Source organism: Pleurodeles waltl, chromosome 12 (assembly GCF_031143425.1).
Source record: "Pleurodeles waltl isolate 20211129_DDA chromosome 12, aPleWal1.hap1.20221129, whole genome shotgun sequence".
Taxonomy (NCBI): Eukaryota; Metazoa; Chordata; class Amphibia; order Caudata; family Salamandridae; genus Pleurodeles; species Pleurodeles waltl.
In genome coordinates, this window is record NC_090451.1 from 431,641,201 (window position 1) to 431,654,110 (window position 12,910).

The 12,910-nt window shown below is 45.5% G+C and overlaps 1 protein-coding gene across 1 annotated transcript in view; it reads left to right on the plus strand.

Annotated features, from left to right (window-relative positions):
• The window catches only part of LOC138267742 (deoxyribodipyrimidine photo-lyase-like), a 149,291-nt gene that overhangs the window by 112,607 nt on the left and 23,774 nt on the right, over positions 1-12,910 (plus strand). Inside the window, exon 7 of the mRNA XM_069216923.1 lies at positions 7,153-7,378. Within this exon, the coding sequence (XP_069073024.1) occupies positions 7,153-7,378 (226 nt within the window). The remainder of the gene's footprint in view (positions 1-7,152; positions 7,379-12,910) is intronic.

Below are 12,910 nucleotides of genomic sequence, written 5' to 3' on the forward strand. Positions count from 1 at the left end.
ACTGTACCAAATATTCCTTCTCCTGTTCACAAGCTCTCACACAACCATCTCATTCTCTTAAAAGAAGAGGTACATGCCCTTCTTCTCAAAGGGGCTATAGAACCAGTTCCCCTATTTCAACAAGGGGTATATTCACTATACTTTCTTATACCAAAGAAAGACGGTTCCTTAAGACCAATTCTCGATCTCAGGCCTCACAACCTATACATACTTTCAGAGCATTTTCATGTGGTCAATCTGCAAGATGTTATTCCCCTATTACAGCAAGGAGATTACATGACCGCATTAGATCTCAAAGATGCTTATTTCCGCATTCCTATACATCCAGCACATTGCAAATATCTCTTGAATTGTCATTGTGGGAAATTATTATCAATTCAAAATTCTGTCATTCGGGGTAACAACTGATTTGACTAGACACAAAATGCTTAGCTGTAGTAGCTGCACTTCTCAGAGAGTAACACATTCACGTTTTCCCATACTTTTCCCATAAAAGCCAATACCATCCAAAAATGTCTGGAGCATACTCCGTACACAGTAAATCTTGTACACACTTAAAGAATGTACAATAAACTCCCCCAAATCCCATCTTCTACCCTCACAGATATAGCCATATCGGGGAGCAATGCTCAATACTCACTCAGGATTGGAATATCCACACCCAGCAAGAGTTGAGGCTTTTCAAAATCTCCTGGCTCAATTACATGAGAATCATACTTACACAGTGAAACTAGTGATGCAACTATTAGGGATGATGGCCTCATGCATTGCCATCATTCCTCATGCAAGACTACACATGCAGCCACTACAGCAGTGTCAGTGGTCTCAGTCACTGGGTCATCTTCAGGATCTAGTGTTGTAGGACTGCCAGACTCGCTGCTCTCTGCAATGGTTGATTCCCCCTAACCTTTCAAAAGGGTGGACCTTTCAAGACCATGTGCCTCAGATCACTCTCACGACAGATGCATCACAGATGGGCTGGGGAGCTCACCTCGACAACTTTACAACACAAGGAAAATGGGATCCCATTATACGAACATATCACATCAACTTCTTGGAGTTGCTAGCAGTCTTCCTAGCATGCAAAGCATTTCTGACACAAATCTGTCACAAAGTGGTTCTAGTCCGTACAGACAACATGACAACTATGTATCAACGGGAGAAACAGAGGGGACACACTCATCTCAATTGTCCCTTCTAGCTCAGACAATTTGGAAGTGGGTGATTCACAATCACATTAAATTACTGGCAGAATATCTTCCAGGAATGGACAATCAGTTTGCAGACCTATTATGCAGGATGCAGCAACAAGTCCACGAATAGGAAATTCACCCACAAATACTTCACCAATACTTTCGCCTATGGGGAACACCAGAAATAGATCTCTTCGCCACTGCAGAAAACTTAGAATGGCAAAACGTGGCATCCAGATACCCACACCCTCAGTCCAAGGGCAATGCTCTATGGTGAATAGGTCAGGGATATTCGCTTAAGCTTTTCTGCCTCTCCCTCTCATTCCATTTCTGGTTCGTAAACGGAGACAAACATCACTCACCATGATCCTTGTAGCTCCCACATGGGCACGTCATCCTTGGTACACAACACTACTGAATCTGTCTGTGGTTCCCCATCACAAACAAGAGCAATGTTTTTTCTAAATACATAAAGATAGAGTAGTCCCTAGGACAAACCCTAAATGTTTATCTAAAGTGGTTTCACAATTTCACAATAAGCAATCAGTTGAACTATCTGTACATTTCCCATAGCCAGACTAAGTCGCTGTGAGAGCTCTGCACACACTAGATGTTAAATGAGCTCTTCAATAGTGTGTAGATGTTGTAATTCGCCAACAGACAAATGTTGACCAAGAAGTCCTCAGGACACTTTTTCAAGCTACTTCAATTCCTACAGGCTAGCCGCCGCTTAATTGTAGAGGACTGCTTTACAGTCTATGCAAAGCATGTGTATCTGTAGCCACACATGCCATTGAACGGAAAGTGTAAAAAATATTGTACATATGTATGTGCACTTAATGGACATCCATTTTTATTTACCATCTATTTATATATACACGCTTTACCTCACCCGCCTGCGGGAAAACAATCTAACAGATGGCTGGATGCCCATGCACACTATCATCCAGAGGAGGAGTCACTTGATCTTGTGACTCGAAAAGATTCTTAGAAAAAAAAAAAAACTTGTAACACTCCAAGCCCAACACTAGATGGCGGACTTATGCAAAGCATGTGAATCTACAGCACTATATGCCACAAACAGATGTCTCCTGAGTAAGTAACATTTTCAGTTTAAGTTAACTTTGACCTCATAAAATACATCTTATGAAAAGGTCTGTAATCAAAGTGCCCAGGAATGAAGACAAATTGCAACAACATGCAAGCAACAGACCCCTTTCTATCACTAATTTGGGACCTTAACCATGAATCAATTGAGTCACCACCGTCCCATCGACTGTAATGATTGATGTACAAGGTGGTGTGAAACTAACCCATAACTTCCCTTTCCCGGCCAGTACGGAGGTTGTGGGGGAGAGCTACTGAAATGCTTATCTACATTTTCCAAAAATGGCAGTGATTTGTGGTTTTCATGAATCCAAAATAGCATTTCTGCCCCACTCCAGGCCAACAAGGTCCATCTGGTAATTCCACCAAGGAAAAATGTGGCAAAACTTCAGTGTTTCAAGGAAAATGCCAGTGCTCTCTGTCGAATGGTGTTTTCTGTCTCTATGAAACTTATTATATCTAAGTATTATAGTTATTTATCGTCGCCACAAAGAACATCACTTCACTTTCAAGAGGTGGCCTGCAATTACAAAATCATTTGCGTTTCGATGCAGAGTAAGCTTGTCCTGAATGACAATCCATCCAAGGGCAGCACATTTACTGCCTGTGGATGTAGGGCAGTGCTTGAACAAAGGTATACTGCCAACACATGTTTAGGAAAACACTTTATATAGAGTCACTCTCCTTTCTACAGCTTGCTTCCCAATTTGGGAAACAATCCATGCGTGCATGAGAACCACTGAATACACTAAAGTAAGAAAACAAATAGGGGGTAAGTGACACATTAACAGTGGGAGGCAAGGTCCAGCCTTGGAACACAGATTTATAAAAGGTGGAACACATATATTTCAGTTGGCTAGTCTCAAACCCGCTAATGTCTTTGATGTGTCTGTGCCTATCTTAAAGGAATGGGGAATAAAGAGCCAGGCCACTCACTGATGCTTCTACAGCGTCACTTAAACAATGTGAAAATGTAAAGTACACTTACAGTGCCCTACCCTCTAATGATGAAATGGGCTGTTCTATGCACTTGGAGAGGAAGTGCCAGCTAGATTTGCAGATATGGCCGATAACAAACAGCATGCATTTCCAATGCGTGCCTGGGGCATTTTGTCTCTCCATAAATCCTCTGATGAATTTGAGAACATATTAACTTATTGACCAGCATCAACACCAAATGAATAAACACATGCAGCAACCCACTCACCTAGGCAAAATTTGCTTTGAAAAGCCCCATAAGATGTGAAGGGAAAAAGTTGCCTTTTCCTTCATCTGAAAACTGACAAATTAGCCAGTGGCACAAGATCATATTCCAAAAGAAGAAATTGCAGATGAATGCCAGGCGTATGCGATTGAGCAATCTTCCTGCAGCATGCATGGGCTTGTACCATTATAAGTCCCTAAAGAAATGAGCATTGGCAAAGCCCATGCTCAAGATTCTACCTATTGGCTTTCCACTGCTTTTTGGCGATGCTCTACAGGGGGTGGAGGGAAAAGCTAATTAAGGTGTGATCATTGTGGGGGAAGATTTATACAAAGGAGCTAGCAACATGGAGCATTGGGGGAGAAGTACACGTGCTAGAACAGCACACGTGTAAAAAAAAAAATGCACAGCATGGGGGTGGTGATTTTGTTGGGGGGGACACAGGAGGGGTACTGCTGGAAAACGTGCACTCATAGAATTCTTCATTAAAAGGAAAATTTTGTTCTCTAAAAATGAGCAGTGGAAAAATAAGTATGCAAACCAAAGGGATGTTAAAGAGGCTATAATCCAGGGTAGGATCGAACCTGAGATGGCAGCGCTTAGATTAGAAAAAAAACTATGAAAAAGAAACAGGCAAATGAGTGACAGTAAAGCAATAAAGCCAATCAATGCTAAGCAATGGGTGGGATGAAAACCTTGTAAGTTCTTGGTAAGAACACAACAGACCTTGTATTGTTTGGTAGGCAAGACCTGAAAAGGTCAATGAGATTCAATTAACTTTGGCTTGTGAAAACATCTAAAGGCACTGAAGTTCAAGAAGCAGCAAAGTGGAAAATCTTACTGTTTCTCAGACACTGTCCGTTTGTATTCCAAGACTTCATGCATCTTTGAGCACAACAATCAAGAGCTGTGTTACTCTGTAAGCCTGGGGTGACTTGTGGGGCTATCACCAGGTTCTGTTTCCCAGAATCCTTTGCAAACCTCAAAATTTGGCTAAAAAAACACCTTTTCCTCACATTTCCAGATATGTGGGAACCCACTGAGTAGCTCTAGACTGAGGCTTAAGTCTGGTAGCGTTGTCCCGCAAATATTGCTCTGCATACAAATTAGTCTGCTCCACAATCGCTTCCAAAAATATATCGTCCATAAACAAGTGAAAGAAATGGACAGGCAAAATGTTTTCCGTATTGAGACTACACCCTGGGAGACCAGTAAATGCAGGTAACTGTGGCTGCTCCATGTCTGGGCCAATCCAGGTGTCCGGTCTTCTAATGGGAAACCCTTCAGCCCCAGGCTGCTGCACTCTTGGCACATCAATGTCCTTCTCTACAACAGGCCCTTCATCTGCACTGAGAGTAGCTTACTCATCAGAAGAATACTCTCGGACAGAAAACTCACTGCCAGAATCTCTCACTTCCTCCTCTGCCTCAGATGCAGAGTCAGTCTCGTAATCATGGTCTGAAGACAACTCAAAGAGCATGCCAACAACCTGCTGAGCCGGTCACTCTGCGGCTAGCCATGATCCTCACTAACAACAAATGGATTGCCAACAACAACTAGCACTAAAATAAGTAATAAACAAAGTGTAGCTTTATCACAAAGAGTTATGTACTAAAAAACTATACCACTCACTTGCCTGAAAAAGCTACTCACCAGCAACTACTCTGCCCAGACACAGCAATCACCAATGATATCCGACTAAAAAGAAAAAAGCAAATTAGACATATGACAACACAAATAAAATTGTGCTAAAATCTAAGGACAATTTCACACACAATACTGCATTTAGTACACCACCTACAAACATGTAATTCATGCATGTCAACAATACTCCTTTGGAGTAAATTGCTTTCACTTACCTAAAACATGCAACTATGCAAACCGCAGGACAAATACTGCCAAAACCGCAAGGATCCACAGCAAAGGAAGCAAAAGCTTTGAACTAGAACAAAAAGAAGAAATAAACTGTTATAATCACAAATACAAATACTTCGCCATTTGACAAACACCCCACCACCAAGAACTTAGAAATTGTCCCTGGTGCCTAAGTGGCTTCTGCCCCACTAGGAGGCAGATGGGCCTAAAAAAAAAATAGGTTGATCTGCCTTCACGGTGGGCAGAAATGGCCATCACTAACGTGCCCCCTTTGGGGGGAAATCCTTGCCAAAGGTGCTGCCGCCCCCCCCCCCCAAACAAAACACACACACACACAGGATCCCTGGTGCCTAAGTGGATTCTGCCCCCCTTGGGGGCAGATGGGCATAAAAAAATTGGCTGATCTGCCCCAAGGAAGGCAGAAATGGCCAACAGCTCTTTGACCACTTTAGGGGGTGACCCTTTCCAAAGGGGGCAAACAAACTAAACTAAAGCAGCACTAAACAAAAAAAGGGGAACCAAAAAAAAAAAAATCCCTGCTGTATTGGTGGTTTCTGCCCTCCTTGGGGGCAGATGGGCCTACAAAAATAGGGGGGCAGAGATAGCCAATACGAAATTTCCCCCCTTTGGGGGGGGGGGGGGGCGACCCTTGCCCAAGGGGTGCCCCCAAACACACACAACACACCTCACAATCCCAGGTGTCTAGTGGTTTTCGCCCCCCACCACCCCCGGGACAGATCGGCCAAAAAATTGGACCATCTGCCCCCGGGGGGTGAGAAATAAGAAGAAAAATTAGCCCCCGATGGGAGCGACCCTTGCCCAAGGGGTCGCTCCAAAACAATATGCAGGAAAAAAAAAAACATCCCTGGTGTCTAGTGGTTTTCCGACCCTCCGATGGGGGCAGATCGGCCGAAAAATCAACCGATCTGCCCCCCGGGGGGGGGGGGGGGGTGCGAAAAATGCCCCCCAATAGGAGCGACCCCAAAACTACCAACAAAAGGTAATCCCTGGTGCCTAGTGGGGATTCCTGCTCCAGGATCGCGGGCCCCGTCCGCGATCCTGGAGCAGGATTCCACAGTAAACAGGCACCAGGGGAAAGAAAAAACCCTTTCCTTTCCCCCGTGTCTGTTTTCCCCCCACCCCCAAAGAAGAAAGGGCTCACCTTTTCGATCCTTTCTCCTGGACGCACTGGAAGCAAATGGCTTCCAGCGCGTCCCTCGGCAATATTTGATGACGTCGCACGCAGTGCGCGCTGATGTCATCGGATTGCCGAGGGGGGGGATCGGGGTGGAAGAACTTCCCCTTCCATCCACAACCGGGGGGTGTGGGTGGGGGGCTCATGGGGGGGGAGTGCTAGTGCTCCCCCCAGTTCCCGGTTGCAGGACGAGGTGATCTCGTCCAAGGCACCCGGGAAAACAGTACATGGACGAGATCACCTCGTCCAAGGCACCATAGGTGTTAAAGTCATTTGTATGTATTGGATCCTAATCCACACAGATTGTGCTTTCTAATCAGATACTGCAATAGCAATATGTTGTCTTTTTGGATAAACACTTTTAAATGGATTTCTTGTTTAAGAGCATGCCGCACATTAAACCTGGTATAAAATGTGATCGCAAAATACTGCATGAATACTAATCATGTGACAGTTTTACAGTGAAAGGCAAGGGCGTTAAAAAACATGATTTTTTGTGGACCAGTGCAATAGTAATTGGCACTGCTATACAATTTTGCGGACTGAAATGTAATTCTATCTTTGTTTATTTATTTCAGGATACTCTAGTGGATGCTGATGTGGCTATCAATGCTATGATGTGGCAAAACGGTGGAATGTCTGGACTTGATCACTGGAATTTTGTAATGCATCCTGTTGATGCTGCATTGACCTGTGACCCCTATGGCACCTATGTACGGAAGTGGTGTCCAGAGCTGAATGGACTGCCAGATGAATATGTTCACCAGCCATGGAAATGCCCTCCATCACTGCTTCGTAGAGCAGGTGGGAATGTCTAAATGTAGAGGTGTTATAAACATTTAGAATTGGCATATGTCAATAACCATTTTTTTTTAGAACATTCAAAATGAATAATCAGAGTTGTATATTTTATCCATTACAGATAATAATATTCCAAAAGCTGTCAAGAGAGCATAGTGTTTCCTCTGATTACTACCTCATTTTAATAAATGAGAAGGGTAGAATACGTGATTCATAAAACTGATTGGTTGCACACATAGCCAGGGAGATTTGAACTTTTCAGACTGACAAACAGATCATCACAAAACCAAATCTAGTATCCAGTTCATAACTACTTTTGAAGTTTAGCATTATGTACGACTTCCATACTTCTCTGCAAACTAACACCACACGTTTGATGTCCCTCTCTCCCATTAAGGTAGTCAGGATATTTTTCTGTAGAGTAGGATTAGATTTCCATGACTGAGATTTCTGCAAATCAGCTACACATTGGAAGACCAAGAGCTTCATTAAACGTCTAGCAGTTGACCTGCCAGATTAATTGAAAACTGTATTACAGATTCAGATATAACCTACCTGCCTCGCAAGTAGCTTTAACAGACTCTTGAAAGATATCAGAAGTATTTCTGAGCATTCCTGGAAGCATGGGAAGACATTCATATTGTGTAGGAAAAAGCCATTGTTAGCATGGTTACCCCCCCCCCCCCCCCCAACACACACTTTTTGCCTAGTATTGATGCCAGCTTTGATAGGAAGTATACTGGGACCCTGCTAACCAGGCCCCAGCATCAGTGTTCTTTCCCCCAAAACTGTACCTTTGTTTCCACAATTAGCACAGCCCTGGCACACAGTTAAGTCCCTTGTAAAGGTACCCAGTGTACCAGGGCCCTGTGGTTAGGGGAGGGCTCTAAGGGCAGCAACATGTATTATGCCACCCTAAGGGACCCCTCACTCAGCCCATGCACACCGCCTGGCAGCTTGTGTGTGCTGGTGGGGAGAAAAAGACAAAGTCGACATGGCACCCCTCTCAGGGTGCCCTGTCCCTAAACCACTGCCTATGGCATAGGTAAGTCACCCCTCTAGCAGGCCTTACAGCCCTAAGGCAGGGTGCATTATACCACAGGTGAGGGCATAGCTGCATGAGCAATATGCTCCTACAGTGTCTAAGTCAATTCTTAGACATTGTAAGTGCAGGGTAACCATACTCAGTATATGGACTGGGCGTTTGTCATTACGAACTCCACAGTACCAGTATGGCTATACTGAATATTGGAACGTTTGGTATCAAACTTCTCAGCACAATAAACCTACACTGATGCCACTGTGGGGTTTATTGAAAAATGCACACAGAGGGCATCTTAGTGATGCCCCGGGTATGTTAGCCCAACTGCTAGTGTAGGACTGACCAGTCTGTGCCAGCCTGCCACTTTCAAATGAGTTTCTGACCACATGGTGTGAGTGCCTTTGTGCCCTCTGTGGATAGAAACAAAGCCTGTCCTGGGTGGAGGTGCTTCACACCTCCCCATGTAAGAACTGTAACACTTGGGGGTGAGCCTCAAAGGCTCAAGCCTCCGCTTACAGTGGAGTTGCCCGCCCCCCATCTTGGTTTGGAGGACAGGGACCAGTAGGGTTAGGTTTGTGCCCCTCTCCCCTAAATTTACTATTTAAGGGCTTCCCTGAACCCTAGTCATCAGATTCCAGTCGACCTACAAGAAGAAGGACTGCTAAGCTGAAACCCCAGCAGAGAAGGAAGAAGACAACTGTTTTGGCCACAGCCCTACCGGCCTGTCTCCTGCTCCAAAGAACCTGCAAGAAGAACAGTGATGCATCCAGCGGGCCTAGCGACCTCAGACTACTCCAGAGGACTGCCCTGCACCCCAAAAGACCAAGAACTCCTGAGGACAGCGGCTCTGTTCAAAAGAAACTTTCAACCAAGGACTCCCACCTCACTCCGGATTCGTGAGTCCTGACCCCTGTGCACCCGACACCCGTCCAGGTGGTCCACCCAGCAAGAAAGGGTCCCCAGGCGATTGGGAACAAGAGCCCACCCTGGGTTGACCCCTCCAGACCCCCACAGTGACGCCTGTAGAGGGAGTCCCGAGGACCCCCCTGACCGCAACAAAGATATCCGACGCCTAGAGAAGTACCGCACCTGTAGCCCCTTGACTCGAGAGAAATTGACCACCGGTGCAGCAACGACCAGCAGGTGGCCCTCCTCCCTATCCAGTTGGTGGCTTGCCCGAGAAGCCCCCATGTGCCCTTCCTGCAGTGCCTATGGGACCCCCCCGGGGTCCCCTCATAGCGTTTCATTGGACACCCGACACCCTGTTTGCACCCTGCCGCCCCGTGCTGCTGAGGGTGTAGTATTGGTGCCTACTTGGGGCCCATCCAGTGCTCCTCTAAACACCCCTGGTCTGCCCACCGACAACACTGGTACTTACTTGCAAGCAGACCGGAACCGGAGTACCCCCATCTCCATAGGCGTCCATGTTATTTTGGCTCCTGTTTGACCTCTGCACTTAACCAGCCCCGTGTTGCTGGTGCTGGGTGTTTGCGGTTAGCTTGAAGCCCCAACGGTGGGCTACCTATGCCCTGGAGACCAAGACTGTAAGTTTGATACTTAGCTCAGAAACTGTACTTTATTTTCCTCCCCCAGGAACTGTTGAAAATTTAACTCTCTACTTTTAAAATAGCTGTTTGCATTTTAAAGAAAACTGTATGTACTGTCGATTTGACTCAGAGTCCTGAATATACCTATGTAAAGTACCTCTCAACTGATGTACTTACCTGCAAACCATATTTTTCTATCAAAAATCCTATTGGTCTGGAGTTAAGTCATTGAGTGTGTGTTCCTTCTATTGCTTCTGTGTGTACAACAAATGCTTAACACTACCCTCTGATAAGCCAAACTGCTCGACCACACTACCACAAATAGAGCATTAGTATTATCTGTTATTGCCTCTGGGGTACCCCTGTACTCTGTGCACACTACGGCCCTCATTTCAACACTGCCGGGCGGCAACCGCCACCCGCCAAGTTGAATCCGCCGGGCGGGCGCCAATGCAGCCACACTCCCGCGGAGGCCATTTGGAGATCCCCGCTGGGCCGGCGGGCGGAAACCATAGCAGACAGTGAAAAGCTCCCTGGGGCCGTGGCAGGGGGCCCCGCGACACCCCTTTCCGCCAGCCTTTTCATGGCGGTTCCTACCGCCATGAAAAGGCTGGTGGGAGGGGGACTCGTAATCCCCTGGGCAGCGCTGCCCTTGGGGATTACAACCACCTGGACCAAAGTTGTGACCGCAGCGCTTCCACCGTTAATTCCATGGAAAGCACCGCCAGCCTGTTGGCGGTGCTTCCGACAGAACCCCGCCATGGTTGTAATGAGGGCCTATATCTCATTTTGATATAGTATATACAGAGCCAGCTTCCTACATATTGTTTGTGTTGACACTAGTGTGTCAAAAAGGAAATCTTGCTCTACCTGATCTGTATGCATTTGTACATTATGATAGGCTGCAACTCTAGCCACTACTTGACTGCATGCAGTAGTGTCTTATGGTGGTGAGGGTCTGGCGGGATATAGATGTGGGCCATTTGGTAAAATGGGATCAGAGTCATATGTATCTGATGGATCTGTATCATGTTGGTCATCACTAAGATCATCCCTATGTGGTGATAATTGTGTGTTAAATGTGGTTGATGGTGGTGGTGTGGAAGGAATAACAGGAGAATGTGGTGATGAAGGCTGTTAATGCTTTGTAGCCTCTTTCTGTTTATCTTTGAAGACCTTCCTTGATGGAGGTACATCTTTTGAAGTGTCTTTAAAAGTCAATTTCCTTTTAAAGGACATTGGAGGGGAGGCAATTATTCTTCCTGTGTCCTTTTGAATGTGTATCTTTATCCATTTAGCATCTATCACCTCTAAAATAGGTTATATGTCCATGGACTCCTGGGTAGAAGTAGTTTCTTTACTATCCATGGCTTTCAACTCTGAAAGTTTGATCAAACCGAAAGTATCAGCTCCGAAGATGTTGATTTTTTCGGTTCAAAAGATGTGCTTTCGGACTTTTGGCTCAACTGAGACTGGTGTAGGAGTCTGTTTGGTTGATGCCAAATGCACTTTAGTCTTAAATCTTGGTGCTGAACCTGAAGGTTGGTCATCCGGACTTTCTTTTCGAGTCTGACCATGGCCTGAAGGCAGTGGAGGATCAACGACTAGTGCTGGTGTTTTTTTAGTCATTTGTGTGTGGTGTGATGGGGCAGTTGTACTTGCGTACTGCGACTGAGGCATGTAGTGGCTGTCGTCATCAGAGACTGAGTCTTGGATGGAAAAGACTTCCCTTTGTCGAACTCCTTCTTGACTATGTTCTTCATCGAAGATATCCGGTGTGTCTTCTGTGGATTTTGACGACATTTCGGGACGACGAGCTCTACAGTCCCGAAGAGTCTTTTTAGATTGAAAAGATCTACAGGTGTCACAATTCTCTTCTTGATGGTCTGGAGATAGACCGAGATTACACACGGAATGTTGATCGGTGTATGGAAATTTATCGCGACACCGAGGACAGAATTTAAACTGAGTTTGTTCCATCAGTCTTACATTGAAGTAGGCCCTTGAAGGGTGTTGCCCTTGTAAGAGCGAGAAATTTGCCACCAACGGTCTAAATCAGATCTAGTATAAATGGAAACACGATCGTAAACAATACTGACTTTATTATAGAAAAGGTAGAATAAGTTCTGAATTACCGAACCGAGATTCAATGGATCGAGAGGAAAAGCGCCCGAACCCGGCGGGGGAAAGAAAACAATCTAACAAAGGACTCGATGCCCATGCGCACTATCACCGAGGAGGAGGAGTCACTCTATCTCGTGACTCGAAAAGCTTCTTCGAAGAAAAACAACTTGTAATACTCTGAGCCCAACACTAGATGGCGGACTTATGCACAGCATGTGTATCTACAGCTACACATGCCATTGAACACACCTGCACTTAAGACATACGTGGATCTGGTAACGTTTGTTTGGGAGTCACCATACCTCAGACATTCCATGTCACCACCAGATATTGTGGAGGTATCATAACCGCATGCAAGGCCAAATCCAGTTAGCACCATTACAAATCCCCATGATGGGGCATGGGATACAAGGCATACCCATCCTGCATACATTCCAGTATAACAGCAAGCTCTCCCCCCGATGGCCCTCTTCTCCACTGCAGATCATTGGATATAAGCACTGGCTTCATGGAATAAACAATAAGCAACAGACATAAGCCCCCCAGGTCAGATGGCTCATAAGCCTCCAGCCAAATGTCCAGTAACTTAAACCAAAACCCCAAAAAATAACGTATTTATTATAAGAGTCACTGTTAGGTGCATGGAAAAGTCACTGTTAGCAATATCTGTAAGGTAGGCTCATGTCAAAGTGCCCCATCCATTTCTTACATACACTACAGCTTACCCTATGCAGACATTGGATATAATGATTGAGTCTCACCAGTACATGTCTCTCAGGTGTTGCAGGAGGAGTCCTATAGATTATCTGCTGATCGAGGGGT